General features: G+C 38.2%; 1 protein-coding gene across 5 annotated transcripts in view; it reads right to left on the bottom strand.

Moving 5' to 3' along the window:
* The window catches only part of CEP85L (centrosomal protein 85 like), a 152888-nt gene that overhangs the window by 85911 nt on the left and 49818 nt on the right, over positions 1-17159 (bottom strand). For all 5 annotated transcript variants that reach the window (XM_055713250.1, XM_055713248.1, XM_055713251.1 and 2 more), the window contains one exon: positions 16652-16813. In XM_055713250.1, coding sequence (XP_055569225.1) covers positions 16652-16813 — 162 coding nt within the window. The remainder of the gene's footprint in view (positions 1-16651; positions 16814-17159) is intronic.

Below are 17159 nucleotides of genomic sequence, written 5' to 3'. Positions count from 1 at the left end.
CCTAGACGGGATGCTGGCTCAATGCCAACACATCTCCCCAAGTACCCACTCAATGTCCAGCAGTAGCAAGCACAGACTTCATGTTTAAACAAAAGGATACGCTACGATGGAAGAATTGCAGTGTCATTTTAAGTGCTGCTACCTGTAATACTACCCAGTCTTCTGAGCACCAACTCCTAGACAATATCAAAACAGAAGAGGGGTTCACCATTTACAAACAACTAGCAAATCTGAACACATTCAATCAAAATTACATTCTTCTTCAAAAAGTTTGGTGACCACCTATCTCTGTATCTCACGAAAATTAGCACAGTTGGAATGTCTGTTTAGTTTTTGTGATATGCGCAGTTATGAGTACAGAGCCAGAGGTGGGACAGCAGAGAATGTTTCAACTGCTGTCTTTGATAGTGGAAAGAACTTAGTGTTTATAAACTCATTTCCAGTTGTTGGGTCATATATTGAATATTTATAGTACTCATCACTATGGTATCCAAGCCCATTAGCAGTGCTTTGACCCATGCAGAACAATACAAAACTGTTTTTCCTCCATTCTCCAACCCATTAAGAAACACCTCGGTGTGGTATTACTAGCACAGCATGTTCCAGAACTTAAAAATAGAACTCTTAATGAGCTAGACTCAATTTCAGATCTAACTTTTTGATCAAAACAAGCAGGGAACAAGGTATAAATATCATAAAAGCTGGTGCGGGCCAAAACAGCTTACCAGGGCCTGCCCTCTGACTCTGAAATAGCTCTGTAACTACTAGCTCTGAGAGTCTGAATTGTCTACTTACAGCAAGTATTTAAATAAAAAATTTCAACTGGTCTAATGATTTTAATAATTGAAGTCATCTTTCACCCCAGAGAAACACAAGGGAGCCATTTTGCGCAATGCAGTACCTCATGCATTCTCCAGTGTTACCTAATAGTACCAGTAAATCCCTACGTAGCAAATCGTAATGGCATTTAGCCTACATCCAAGCTACCAGGATGAAATCTGAAACTCCGCAAAGGGTAGCAATTTTAGAAGCTACATACAGATCTTCACATCACCACTCAAGTGGTAGAAGGCTAATGATGCACTTCAGCTTTAGCAGAGAAGTTGACACAAATGATTTTTGCTAAATCAAAACTACCAAGCTTCACATTCCATACAATAGTTTTATCATCAGCTACTACTCAATTCCCTTTCACATCTTTGGGCTAGCATTTGTAGGCAGATTAGGCACAATTACAATATTGAAATGATGGAACAGTGGGAACAGAACTGTACTAACATAATTACAAACACTGAATGCAAGATCAGCTTCTTAACAGAAACCCCTAAGTATTTTTTTAATCCTGTCTTTCTGTACTGCACTTTATTTTTAGATTTTAAATTCTCACTTATTACAGGCCAAAAAAGTTAATGATGTTAGAAAAACAAACATGGTAGCTGTGTTGTACACATACACGTGCAAACTCTCATATAATGCATATTCATTAAATAGTCTATGTAAGCACATATAAAAGATAAATTAAGTGATTTAACCAGCCTCACAAATACGTAAGTTGGGGGGGATATCCATGCTTCTCTGATACATGACTTCTGAAACACTGAACTTCACCATCCCTGTCACACCCACCATCAAGTCTCACACCTACCTCCCAACAGCTGAAATAACACCCACTCACGTAAGCAAGTCTCATGGTCTTCAACTTTTACAGTAAATTAAGGGTATACTACTCCCATGGGAGTATAGTACTCCCAGAGTCATATAAACATGAACTCTTGGCAGTAAGTCACATGTTTTATTAATTTTACTAGACTATGCTACCTGCCAGGACTAACTGAAGCAAATATTCATATATATATATATTCATAATATTCCTTGCCACTAATTCCTGTTTCATTCCAAAACTTCAGAAGTGCTTAAGAGCTGCTAAATTCTTCACATTTCTCATGTCCTTCAAAATATTCCACCCCAATTTCCATGAAGGATTAAATGAACTGTAATTTGTATTAAAAAAATTAAACTAAACTCATGGGTAAACACAAACCCTGCAATTTTTGCTGTTCACTCATGCCTACATATATATCGCATCTTCATATTCTACAAGAATTTGATTGTATCACTTACCCATACTAGTCTTAAAATTTAGAACAATGCAACTCTCCCAGGCCACATCTTACACAGAAAAACAGGAAAAAGAAAAAAAAAAAAAAAAAAAAATCAGCAAGAAAAGGACAAAACTATTACCGCACCATCTCATAAAGATATTCTAAAACCAAAAATTCCTCCAGTATAAATCAAGGTCTGTTTCTTCTTTTATTTACATCACATATTATTCTTTTTAAGCCAAAGATGATTCTCAAGACCCAAGTTTTATAAGAATTTAACCATTAGTAACATCAGAAGTTACGACGAAGGACCGTAAAACAAGAAGTCTGGCCAGAAGCAACCCTTCAACACTTTCCTTTCTTTAAGGAACTGACACTGAAATAATAGAAAAGTAACAAACTGGAGCAGTTGTGCATGTAAAGCTAATCCAGCTGAGCGTCCTGTACTCAAGTTCTCTGCCACATCCCCTCCACATCAAGGGCTAAGATCATTTGAATATCTGGTGAAGGCGAGAAGTTTCATGGAAAGATCTGAATATAGAAAGCACACCTACCTCAAATGATATTCTCCACACACACCCCCATTCTCCCTCAACCCCATTAGGGAAGAGAAGGTGGGGCTGTAACCTGGACCTGACCTGGAATACTGAAGTTGGTGACACTGATGGGATTTCAAAGGAAAGAGAGAGTAATGTAAGATCAAGTTCAGACCACACATCACAAAGACAGCACATTTCCAGTTCTACAAAAGCCACAAATCACTTCACTCAGGATTTTTTAGAAGCTATGTTAGACAACAGATGTCCAAACAACCTCCACAGAAAGTCCTATTGCTTTCTTCACAAGGGATATTTTTCATCATGAGTAATTTTCCTCCTAATCTATACAGGGCAAAAGAGTTCCTCCACAAGCAGTACAAACTTATAGAAAAGCCATGATTTCCAAGACCCTATGTCCATGAAACCTGCAAATAGCCCGGCCTTTCATTCAGTTTCAATCTAGAACAATCCTTCACAGATCTATGACATTAGATTCACATGAGCATGAAAGCAACCAGGTTTTCGGGATGTATCTTTATACTTTGAAGATCACGGGTTTTTTTCTTAGTTCTCCTCCCAGATGGAAAATATTTATACCCTGTACCAACAGGACCTGCGCATGCATAAAAGCCGAAAGTCATATAGAGTTTAAATATCCTAATTCACAGCTTACTACCTATTCAAATTAATCTTAGATTGTGAAACTTAGTCTACGCAAACTAGTGTGCATTACACACACATTTGGCACAGTAATAAATAAAGGCCAATTTTAAAATCACTGCTTTTAAGAATCACATTAAAACACAAAGTTAAATAAAGAGATCATTATGCTATATCATTATATCATCGTACTAGACAATCTACATGATCCCTTTACTAAATATCTGCACCATGAACTGCCAGTTCTTAGTTTACTACTGCCAAAAGTAAAAAAAAAAAAACAAAAAACCACCACACCACACCAAAAACCAACAAAAAAAACCCACCAAAACCCACCACTACAACTCAGTACATCTCTTTTGAATTCTAAATAGTCTCTAAAATTTTTCAGCTAGACTTCTTCTGGCTGTGAAGATTTCTCTGACACGTGACAAGAACCACAACTGATGATTATGGGTGCCCCCATATCTCCCCTTCTAACTCCCCTTCCATCCACTCTGAATGTATTTTTAATTTACCTTTCAAGCTGAGCTAATTAGAATCAAAACACTGCCATCACCCTCAACAGCAAAGTAGGACTGCATACAGACAGCTGGTGCAGTGAGAAAGAAAAAGAGTACTTCTTCTAACCATATCGCTTCTCAAAGGAAAAGTTTACTGCAAAAACATCTCTCACCCAGTTAAAATGTTAAGTGTCTGTTTCTTTATAAATTTATGTAACATAGAACAATAAACTATAAACCTGTGCTCCTATGGTAAAACTTGTAAGTATGAAAACTGGAAACCTCCTGCCACTTCACTGAAAGAAAAATGCCACTGCTTACATCAGCCTAGAAAGACTGTTCTATTTTTGAAAATACAAGCCTTTGACAGTGACAGGCTAACCCCTGATGGAAAAGGATGTGCCGTTAGGAGTTTATCATAGTTCATACAATTTAAGAAACACACACAGGATGTTCAGATTCACAGACTGACATCAAGAATAAAATCATCCTGTGTATTTAAGAATAGCTGCCCAAACAGGGAGGCATGTGTTGTTCTTCAAAGCAAGATACATCAAAAGTATTTGTATATTTTTAAACTCTGGTCTATAATATCTAGACCTGCTAAAAACTACAGTAGGTAATGCTGAGTCAGTACACAGTTTTGGTCAGAAAAAAACCCATAACCCACAACTCACGCACCCCCCCAAAAAACCCTAAGTCACAGACAGTTAAGTTTATTGGCCACACTTTTCCTGGTAGTGGTAGACAAAATACAGGCCAATAACCAATAACTGGCTCAGTAGGTTCATGCTGGACATCAGAGATAAATTCTTCACAAGAGCATCCTATAGCACTGGAATGGGTTACCCAAGGAGACTAAAGAACAAGCCAAGGTTTTCAAGAATCAGCCAGACAAACTCATGGCTGACCTAGTCTGTGTTGGTAATAGTCCTGCTCTGAGCACAGGGATGGAAACAGAAAGACAGTTTGGAAAAGACTGCTGGAGGTCACTATGATTCTACAGCATGAAAATATCCATTGGAAATTCTTTTGCAAGGAGAACAAAATCCTTCTTAATTTTTCATTAAAAAAAAAAAAAAAAAAAAGAGACTGAACTATTTGCTTCTTATTTTCAGATAATTTAGACTGTGGCATTTAAATTAATAAGCATCAGGTGAGTTGCAAGGAGCCAACCTATACCCAGGTAGAATTTATCACAGGCATTTAGTGCCAGGTGTGCCATACATTTAAGAGACAATCATCATATCACAGCTACATTATTATCTAGCAAGATTAAAACTGAATTTTTTCCACTTCCATTCCTTTTTCAGAGCCATACTGTCAAGGAAAGTATGTTGTGATCTCAGAACGGGAATGTGATTTCTTCCAGGACAGTAAGCTCATGGGAAAGAAAATGTCTCCTGCAATCCATTGCATTTGTTAGCAACATCCTTACAAACTTTCTGTTCCAATACCACAAGAGTAAAAAAATAAAACAAATAATCATCCAGTCATCTCAAAGTAGTATATTTTAATGTATGGGCAATTAACAAGGAGGGAGATGTTAATTTATGTAATCCATATGTGTAACACATTCCTAACACCTGCCAAGTATAGTTCATTGTTACCACTTTTCCTATTCCAAGGATTAAGTGTCCGGAGGAAGAGCCACACAGAGAACACTGCACAGAAGATGATGTAATTCTTGAACACCACAGAAACACCAGACATTCACTGAACAAGAAGAAACTGACCTAAAATTTTAGAAAATTTACTCCTGTTCTTTTACAAGAACCCTGGAGTTCCTGCTAATCCAACAGAATCAGACCACTAACACAATCTTTGGTCTAGTCCTTCACCACCACAACACTGTCATCTAGGTTTACAAAACTAAATTAATTTATCTTAGAACTATATTGATTCTGCAAGGAATTTCTTTTAAAAAAAGCAAAAACATTCTAAAATGCTCTTTACCTAGCCATGTACTAAAATAACATCTCTATGAAAAATACCATTCTGGTTTCCATTGTTATTAGGAGAAACTTAGAAAAAGCTGCACAGACAAATGCTGAAAGTTTTTGCATTAGAGGGAATAAAACATTGCATTTTTTCTTGCCAGTTACCTTTCCCTTGCTAAGAACATAGATAATTTTTCTTACATATACACCCAAAATGCCTTTTGATTTTTTTTTTCCTGATCTTGCTAGTTAATGGACATTTTTAATGCAACACACACACAGAAGATACTCTTTAGAGCTATGCAACTAACATTTCCTACCAAGGTTGCCTCAAAGTGTTTTTCTACAGAAAAAGCTTAAATTTTCATTAAAAAGCTATTCACTACATAAGTTTATTTGTTTTCATAAGCCAAATGAGGCATAAACTTTTCAACCAATTACACAGGGTAAATACAGTACAAGAACATAAAATTGCAGTGGAAAAGTCATCTTCAATAGAAATGTTTTCCCTCCAACAATTTCAAAGTAGTCAAGAGGCAAGAACATACTTCAAGAGGTTTGCTATCAATAGAGGGTACTAAAATAAACCTGCAGACCTTCAAAAAGGCTCCATGTGGTCACTTCATGAGAGGATTTTCTATCACTATGGGAGTGGGAAACATCGAAGGATTTCACAGTAAAGAGCTGTGGGTTTTGCTTGGGGGTTGTAAAAAAAAAAAAACAAAAAAAAAACAAAACAAAACCCAAAAAACAAACCCAAACCACTAACTGGGGGAAGGGGAAGGCAGAAACCCAAGCCAAATCAAGACATAGGTTTCCTCTCACAGGGGCCAATATTCTGCCATCCACAGGATGCAGCTTAACTTCTGCCCTTAAGTAAATGTCATTCTGCACAAAAGCAAGTCCAGGATCTATATACAGACAAAATGGATCTAACTGTAAGCCAAATTTTAAGGGAAATAAAAAGAGCATCACAGGCGGAAAACTGAAGAGTTCTAAGAGCAGCACTAGACAAACAAAAATGTATTTTAAATGCCCATCTTTTAAAACTTACTCTTCCAAAGTTTGAACATTCTCTTTTTAGTCATCATGACAAACCAAAAAATGGTACTTTGAGACATATTGTAAGGCTTTCTTAGCAGCTGGCTTAAACCTGCAGCATATTCAGCTGTTCTATCGATAACAATAAAAGAGCAAAAGCATCAAGTTAAGTTACAGAGGTGAAAAGCATTTCTCTCAAATGAAACAGGGAGAAATGGACAAGGGTCCCAACTCTCACCTGGACATCAAAAGACTATTTACTGCTACATTTCAATGACCATCCTGCAGCCAGAAGAGAACAAAGGGCCTCCAATTTTAAAGGTTTGATTATTTTTTTTTTCCCAGCAGTACCAACACTATTGATAGTTGTCTGGATCTTAACAGCAGACCCACAGGAAAACAAAACTTGAGCAACAAGTTCATTTCAGCCCAGTTCCAAATCAGCAACAGCTCTCAACGCCAATACCAACTGCTCATCCTCACAAAAGGTCACCTTGTGCTACCTGGCACATTCAAATGAATTCAGTAAATAGTTCATATGGTGGTGGCAAAAACTGGACAAGACAGACTTGTCTCTGCTTTGTATAATCAAGACTATTCTTCACACTACATATAGACTTCTTCCGGATTATTTTAAAATAGCATCTACAATATTATCTTTTGTACACAGCTATAAAGCTAAATTTCAAATGGAGGAACACCTACTCAGACGATCTTACCACCACTCTCCTGAGATATTTCATACCAACTCCTCTTAAACACAAGTAGATTTTGAATTAAGAGCCGCCTTCTTTCACCACATTCCTAAAGCCTCGCTACTGGCAAGAACAAAGAATAGTAAAATTATGAGCTATCAGAGAAGTTAAATTTGCTTATACACTTCTGCATTGGAAAAATAAATGTCTTTTTTCTTCCATTAAGACCCAACATTAACAATTACTTCACTTTAGCACCTGGTCATTGCTCAATTTTCTTCAAATACTTGTATTTGCAATCAATTAATGACATGCTACTTTTACACTAGTATTTTCACCTGAAAACACGAAAGAACTGTTAACCTAGATAAATCAGCTATTACAAGTATGTAAGTATACCTAAACTAAGACACAAATCCTCAAGTCTCCAAAATTTATGGGGCTGTGAAAGAGGGTCTAGGTACTGCAGCGATAAACGAGAAGCAACCTTTACAAGCAATATGAGAATATGTAGCGATAGTGTGAGAATATAACCATCAGCTCCAAGAGCTTGAAAGTGTCTAAGAACAACAAAAACAGAGCAAAGAAGATACTTAGTACCACAGCATATATGTGACTGGGGTTTCATCTGCAATTTCCTCTTCAACACTACAGGAAGATTATTTTTTGATTATTTTTCTTCCTGGCAGTACCAACACTATTGATAGTTGTCTGGATCTTGACAGCAAACCCACAAGAAAACAAAACTTGCGCAACAAGTTCATTTCAGCCCAGTTCCAAATCAACAAAAAGATGATTACTGCACACTTTCCAAGGACCACAATACTCACAAAACCTAACATGTGCATTTAAAGAAAAAAATATTTGTGAGAACTTCTAATTACTGTAATATTACCTAAAACTGGTATCACCTCATTACAAAGAATAAACCAAGATCATGCTTATAGATTATCAAACCCTTTTAAGCTAGACAGCCCTTGTTTATCTAGGTTTATTCCAAGCTCTGCTCATCTCAAATTACATGTACGAGTTATCCCTTCAATCTGACTGAATGAAAAAATGCATGCACCTAACTTTTTAATGCAATTCCTAAAAAAGTCAAAGGACCAATAAGAAAACATAAAACCTCTGTAACTAACTGAAAGACTGCTGATAGCTGTTGATAGCTCAATGTAACATAAAAAATACAGATCAACTCCACTGTCATCTCAATTCATAGTTTCCATATGTTCAAATTTGCACATTTAAGAGACACATTCTAAAATGAGGGGTTGTTCCCTTCCAATGGCAAAGAAGTGACCTCTGTGTAGCTGACTATACTCCTACAGAGCAGACTTCCACGACCACAGCTGACACACATGCAGTCATACTCATAGCAGAATCTTTTCTTCCTTTTTAAAGGGCTGACAGATAAGAAAAACCTCAAGGATTTCTTTTACCATTTTTGCATTGGGAAAAACGCACACCAATCTTCCTTCCAAATCTGACTGGGTAAGAAGCATGTAAAATGGTAAAAAGAAAAAAACACAGTAACAATAATGATTGCTTAAAAGAACAGTAACAGTTCCCCAAGGAATTTAGCATATCAAAATAACAAACTTGCACCTATTCTGCCTGAAAATTAACAGGTCAGCTGTTACTGGCTGTTAAATCACTCGGGCAGGTTACTGCCAAGAAACTCCTCCATGAGCAGACAGGCAAGCTTTCTTACAGGCTTTTTTCCTCCCCTTTTCCCTTACCAGTCCCTGCCACTCAAACTGTTTCATTCCACCCAAAGGCTGGGATAGCTAGCCTGACTTGTAATTTACTGTGTATTTCTCACTCTCATACAGACACTCAGTTCCCCTAAACTGTAGAAAGTAATGATGAAGGAAGCAAGATGAAGTAACTGATTCATGTAAGAATGATCTCTGCACATTGTTCTTTCTCACTGCTGCCTTTATACTGCCAAAGCTGATGCAAAAAGCCCATCTGACTTACCACAGGAGCTCACAGGAACACAAATGAGGCCCTGATAAAGGTTCTCTTTAACAAGGAGCTTGGTTTGTTACAAAATTCCTTATCATCAGTACACTGAAATCACAGCTAAAATAAAGGATGACATTAAACACACTGACTGGACTTAACATCAAAAATAAGGAAAAAAAATGTTTTATTTGTGCATATATTAAGGTGGAAACAGGTCTGTTGAATAAGACCAAGAGCAAAGCGTAGGCCCTCCAGAAACAGGTAGCGTTGTAAAACCATTAAAACCCAGGAATTCACAAACCTTTCTATGGGGAACAGAACCAGTCTTCTCAGTCAAGTCCACGCATTGGCAACGGGTCTTCTCTTGCCTAGCAGCAGGCTAATAAGCAACTCCCTGCCTACACGGGCTGACAACCATACTAAACGAGTACAGTCTACCACTAACTGCGCTACTTTGTCTATAATGGAAAGGATTATAAAAAGGAGTCCTGAGATTTTTTCAGGTAAGGCTGCAAATGCTACTGGAATGTGTACATTACATATTCAGTAGCTACAGAATGTTCCCGGTGTTCACGCAAAGGTAGTTTAAGGTTCGAACTGTTCCTCTCTTGCTGTTCTGAAATCAAGCTCAGTCCTTTTGTTTCCTGAGACCCTGCGTTACAGGGCTGCTCAATGCAGGTCAAGGAGTGTTGTCTGACAGAACACAAGCAAGGGAAGTTGCAAAGTCTCTCCACAAAGATGTACAATGCTTGGCATGCCCAGGTCTCATGATACTAACCTAAATACAGACAATATGGCTGTATGATGCTCTTTGTTTTCCCATCACAATGTCAGATATCCGCCACACTCAAAAAAATACCAATTAGAGGACATATTAAGAACTCCCTGAGATTTCACCTGAGCATAATACATATTATATGGAATAAGGGGCAGAGATCGTACTGGGTTCGGTTGGGACACAGTTAATTTTCTTCACAGAAGTCCCGATGGTGCTGTGTTTTACACTGGTGACCAAAGCAGAGCTGAAACATCTTAGCTATTGCTGAAGAGTACTTACACAGCATGAAGGCCTCTGCCACCCCAGCAAAGAGGTGCACAAGAGGTTGAGAAAGGACACAGCTGGGACAGCTGACCTGAAATACCAAAGAGATTCCATACTATATAACGTCATGCTCAGCAATAAGACTGGGAGGCAGTTTTTTTCCCAAAGTATTTGTTGCTCAGAGACTAGCTGGACATCAGTCTGCTGGTGGTGCTTTCGTACCACTTGATTTTTGTTTGTTTTTCCCTTCACTTATTGAACTGTCTTTACCTCAACCCACAAGTTTGTGTCTTTCCTTGCTTTTGCTCTTCTCATCCTCTCCGCCATCCGACCGCGGGAGCGTGACAGAATGCATGGGGGCTTACCTGCCGGCAGGGGACAACCCCCCCACCATCTTAAACACATTAATTCTGACATAGCTCAGTGACATAGCTTCCAAAATATGTATGATAGAAATAACTTTTTGCACAGCGTCAAAGTGCATGCTGCCAAATTCTAAGTAAGCACAATTTATTTTCACTTAATTATTTCTGATTGGAATAAACAGAAGTCATCTTTCTGAAAACCAAGTACTGATGTTAGCTGAAGGCAAAATTCAGCAAGTTCACTGGGCAGACCACTCCCACTACTCGGAGGAAAATCCAGCTATGCGAGGCAAACTGAGTGTGTGCATACTGTGAGCTTGTTTCCATGGAGAAACTATCACAAAAGAAGACAAAAGTACAAAGTTAAAGCAGCATCTATTTCTCCTTGCAGAACACTCACATGTGGAACTAGTGAGTGCCTTTAGTTTAGCTGAAGTCACTTTCAAAGTCAGAGTACACAGGTTCACACAGGGAGTACACTACTGTCATTTGAAGCAACTTCTCCATGTCTTATTTTAGTGGAAATTTATTAGCATAATTTTTTCCTACCCATTACATCCTGGAAATAGATTACTAGAATTCTGAAATAACCTGTGTTTGAATTTTCTTCAAAACCTACCACAAAAACCCTCAGGAAATAAACAGCAAGCTCTGAACATGAAGATTTATATTCTCCTCAAATACATAGACATTTCATTCTAGCAAGGGACAACAGTACCTCTTCTGCAAAAACGAGAGTCTAATACAGGCTGAAGTGCACATTTCTGATTGTCAGGATAGATAATATCCAAGTAACACAATAAAGCTGACTCACAGAGGCTGGACAGTGCTTCACAACGTGAGACTTGGCAAGCAGGGAGGAAGGATGCCTCAAACATCATTATTTTCTATCTCCCAAATAATCACGCTACTTCACCAAACTTATGCCAGTACTTGCCAGGATCCAAAGGTGTGAAGATTAACTTTACTCAGTTAAGTTCAGGGACTTCCCTGAAAATCCATCATTTTCCAGAATTACAAAGCACAGCAGAACAAAGTACACTGCCCGCTCTCAAGATCCAGGATCACTGCGCTACTGCACCTTCCTGACATCAAAACAGCACAAATTAGTATTTGATCTGTACATATTCCCAAACCCATTACCTTTAGCAGCATGTTTAAACAAAAGAACCCTGCCAAGATATTCATAACTAGATTTTGTCTCCTGAAAGTCAATTCTGCCTTTCACTATATTCAATAGCTGTATTTATTAACTTTTCCTTTTTTCCTTCAGCAAAAAGAAAACAATGAATGTTAGAATATCGTGCTTGGGACCTGATGAAAGAGCGCCTGAAATAGCAAAACCAAATAACTTTAGAGCTGACTGTACCATGTTCCCTAGTGTATCAAGAAAAAGCTATAATTAAACTGAACTAATTAGATTTTTTTAATCTGTTAAGAAGGTAACATACTCAGTTCAAAATGAGAGACAAGAGACCTCTCTGGGTCTCATAACTTTAAAACAAGTTCCTATTCTACCAGTTAAGCATTCCAGGGAAGTATATCTACACAAAATGCAATGACAACATATCAAGCATGTTGCATCTAGTCCATGATACTCCCTGAACCACCACTTGTGAAACTCCTCTCCCAAAAGCAACCTCTACGTATATTGCTATGAGCAATGTTTTAAATTGTGAACAGGCCATGCTTATTCAGATTTCTATATGAAAAGACACACGGTTACCCACTCATCTTAAACCAGTATTTTTTTCTTAAACTAAAAATAAGAACTAACTCTGATCCTCTGCATCAAAACTCTCTCTTCCAGGAAAGCAAGATTCTATGAATTTTCATGCTGATTAATTTGCAACCAGATATGGTAAATCAATAATTTTATTTAATAGTAAGGGAGAAAGATCTGCTTTATAAGGCACTTTCCATTGCACAGCAAGCTTATCTGATGGAGGAAACTGTTTTGGCCTGCAAGAGCCACAGGCTCTGTATCTTCTCACATCAATATCTAGTTCTTACCTCTCCCGTCCAAAAGGCAAAACTCAAGAATATGCACAGGGCAAAGAGCTCTGCTGGGGTTTACAGCCCATTTAATATCTTGTAAGATGCTGTTTCTCAATTAGGTAACACAAAAACGAGTCTGAAAAATGCTTAAAATATAGACTTCATATTTCTTATGTAAACAGTACTGAAAGAATGGTTATACAGGGGCCAATGGATGACTGGCACACATGTCATAATGCTTACTAAAAACTCTAAGTATAAATGCTATTATTGCCGACGGAGAACAGGAAATACCGTGCTTCACGAATGCACTGCACGTTTCCATACAGTATCCCACGCCTTTTTCCTAATGGGCATTGTAAATTTTAAGAGAAGCACTTCTAATCTAGACCACGCATTTAACGTAGACAGAGAATTAGAAGAGTCAGAATTTATAAGTTTACCACTATCTGCCTCCATTTGAAAGACTTCTGAGTTGCAGAAAGATAAAAGATTCTGTAACTGAAAGTTTTTAGAACTTCATACCAGCACATTAGGGAGGTTTTTCTCTGCCACCCACCACCCCTTAAACTTGTTTCCTCTTTTAGCTTCACTTTGAAATAGTAACAACAGTCTTTTGGTCAAAGTGTGAAGTTTAAGAGACAACCTAAATCTGAAGGCCTACACATAACACAGCTGTTAGCTGTTTGATGTTGGGAGCTATAAGCATAAGCCACAAACGTTATGCCCGCCTGTTTCAGAGCTGCCAGTAAGAAAAAAACAAGAACAAGGCCATTCAGATAGTCTTTGCTGATAGTTGATCAGCTGTTGGCCACCAATTAAAGCCTTTTCTTCCACACAATTCATCCTGAACACAACCCCCTCCTACCCCAGAAATGCAGGAACTTTTAAACAGTTTTAGGGCTCTACATTTCACTCCCACCGTATTTCTTAACAGAGGATGAGATTTTTCTGAAGACTTAGCTACAATCAATGCCCAAGAGTAAACTATTCAGTTAGACTTGTACATGGTAAGTTGAAAACAGTAATGAGTTGACTTACAAGTGGAGGTAATTTTAAAAAAACAAAACCTGAAGAGATTATAAAAATCTTTTCCTCCTGCTCCATACAGAACACAGTAAATATTTTTATTTCACTTGCAGGCTGCCCTGAACCCAGAACAACTTACTGATAGGAAACAAACAAAATCCCCAACTATATTAACTGTAGTTTACGCAGAGATAAAATGCCTTTTTATCTTTAAATTAAGAGCACTCTGAATTAAAAGATTTAGATCTAATCTGCCCAAACCAAAGTCCCCACATTTAGGGTCTAAATTTCATTCCTCAGCTTCCTCTCGTGCACATCAACATTGCTCAACTTCAACAATGAAACATCACTAGTTATTTCATTTCCTAATTTTCCTACTTCTGCACAATATAATATACAAGTAACTGAATATATTTTAAAATAAAAGATTTCTCTTCCTCTTGCCTTTGTCAAAATGCATCTCCCCTCCAAGCCATATAGGTTTGAGCCAAACACAAGAGATACTTGGCACAGTTCTTTAAATCCTACACTTGCAAAAAGAACGAGTGCTCCTGAAATGAAGTATGAGTAAGAAGATGAATTTGAAGGCACATTTAAGATGCAAGAAAAAACAGTACAAACAGATTTTAAATGCATCTGAGCTCCATTCCCTGCACCAGTGTATTTATTAGTAACTCCACATCTGCACAAATTAATTCACCTGTGATTTCCAGATTTAACACAGATGTTAATTCTGAAAATAAGTTTTTCATTTTTAGTAGGCATAATAGAAAGGAAACAGCAAGGCCACATTTCATTCTCTGAGCACTGCAGTGATCTGCTGACTTGTGAAAAAAACTCCCCTATGAAAAATCCCCAAGGGCTTCTTCCCAAGCACCACACTGAGAGCAGATGGCCACCATAGTCTGCAACTGCCAGTCTGACCTAGCAAGCCCACACCACAATTACACCCTTTTCTTTTCATGGATGTGGGGAGGAAGCAGCTTGGGACATGCAGACAACTAGGTATCATAGGCAACAGCACTCTCCGCTAAAAGTGTACGTATACATTCAATTTCCAACCTGTCATATGCTCCTTCCATTAACTTCCATTTTACATTTAGGTTTCCCTCATGTTTTCTTTAACATTCTCTTTTCTGCTACTGACAGTTTTTCAAACAAGATGGCAGGAAGTCAGTAACATTAAGGATACAGTAGAACTGACCATTGTCAAGCATTGCCAGTCACAAACTTCATTAACTCTGTTGTTGCAACTTTTCCCCCCTTTATTTTACTTTAAGCCCCAAAAGCAGCTTAGTAGTTAACCGGTAATAAACGCCTACCAAAACTGTGATTGTATCAGTGTGCCATCCCTCCCTCCTGCCCCCAAGAACAGTTGTTCTGTTCTCCTCTTAGCCAGGAGGACATCTGACGAGAAGGTGCTGTTTCATTTCCTCTCCTTCGCCCCTTCAAATGGGGAAGCCCTCAAAGGGAGGGGAGGGGAAAGCACGCTTTTAATTCAAATACTGCATCTTAAAATACTATCGTGCAACACTTGGGTGAGTCTGATTGTAAAAATACATATATACACACACACACACCCCCCCATAAGAGGTCTATTCTCCCCACATCTTCTAAAAAAAAAAAATAAAGGCAGTAAGGCTTCTGCATTAATAACTATTTAGTGTTTCAATTTTACATCCAAGAATTTGAGTAAAACCTTTATTTTGCCAAAGCAAATGAGTGTTTAGAAATTAAAGTAAGGATGAAGAAAGCTATAAGGACTCCCCTATGGAGTTCCTTTCCAACAGGCAGATGCAACAGGAAGAAATGGAAAGGATTCTGAGGCATTCGGACCTCTCCTCAGGAATGCCCAGCCCCCCTATACAGACTTCCATCTCTCACACTGGTTCAGCATTCCTTACTTCATTTCTACTAATTCCTCCTGTTCTTCCACATTTCAGCTACCGCTTTTGAAAATTTTACCAGGCATAGAAAGGCACTGGAGAAAATTATATCACAGTTCCGCTGTTGTTACCTTCGTCTTGAAAATCTTACGGGGAAATAAGGCTGTGCAAGAAGAAAACATCAAGCCTTACTACTGCCTAGTCTCTCTCTCATTCAGGATTATTGCCAGTGACACATGCCATAAGGAGGATGCCAGTGTTATGTAGATGCTGCTACTTTAGAGGCTGAACCCCTCCCTGATAAAAATCAACTTTGAGTAGTCATCATTTAGTCCAAAGTAAGTTTTAACTATCTGTAGATACTGTTGATTCTCCTTAAAGATCTTTGACTATGTGTCAAATATAAAGCAATAAAATGTACATATATATCCCATCAGAACAAAGAAATGAGAAGAAAACATGCCCCATTTTCCCCTCAGCCCAAAGAGCAAGCTTTCTTTGCTGACACACACAATAAACACCAGAAAGCATTGCCCTTTCACCAACTCCCTCAAAAGTTTTTCTGCTTCTACCACTTGTTAATCAAGTGCTGTAGTATGGGATATCCCTTCTCTGTATAAATCTGGCACTTGCAACCGCAGTTATCAGAAGATCTAATTAAGTACCGGCTTTGTGGTAGAGATTCAAGTTAATGCACACAACTCATGCAGAAGGAAATTAATTAAACCTCACCAAAACAATAACTTGATCCAGCCAGGAAAACAAAGAACTGCATGCGCCCAACAGTTTTGTAGAAGTACCATTATTTTGGGAAACATACCTTTAAAACATTTTGGATTGTTTCTCCCTCAGAAACATCCAACATTTGAGAGTGTCAACTCACCTTCCACACTATCAGAACAGGAGGTACCAATCCCAGTGTCCCCGCTGTCGGAAGCTATACTGTGTCTTCTGACAGGATTGCTTTGACTGCTTGATGAAATGGTTGTGGACTGCCACAGGGATTCAGTACCAGGTAACCATCCCACTGAGGAATAATCTGAGCCTATAAAGAAGGAAGCCAGAAGTCTGTCATTACAGATACAGTACAGAAGTCAACAACAAAATACCGGTCAAGATGAAAACTGAATCCTATGTTTCATAGTTCAGGTTTGAGCCAGACTCTGCCATTTGGGTTTATTGGGTTTGGGGGGGGGTTGGTTTGATTTTTTTTTTTTTCTTCTTTTTTTTTGGGGGGGGGGGGGGGGGGTAATGAAAATCCTTGTCCTAGGTGGAAGCTTCCCAAGAAGTTCCAGTAAATATATTTTCACTATTTAAAAAAATGACCTAACATACATACAAGAACTAACATACAGTTAGTTCTTGCACTAACTGTAACAGGACCTTTATCA

Source organism: Falco cherrug, chromosome 6 (assembly GCF_023634085.1).
Source record: "Falco cherrug isolate bFalChe1 chromosome 6, bFalChe1.pri, whole genome shotgun sequence".
Taxonomy (NCBI): Eukaryota; Metazoa; Chordata; class Aves; order Falconiformes; family Falconidae; genus Falco; species Falco cherrug.
This window is presented reverse-complemented; position numbering and strand designations above follow the sequence as displayed.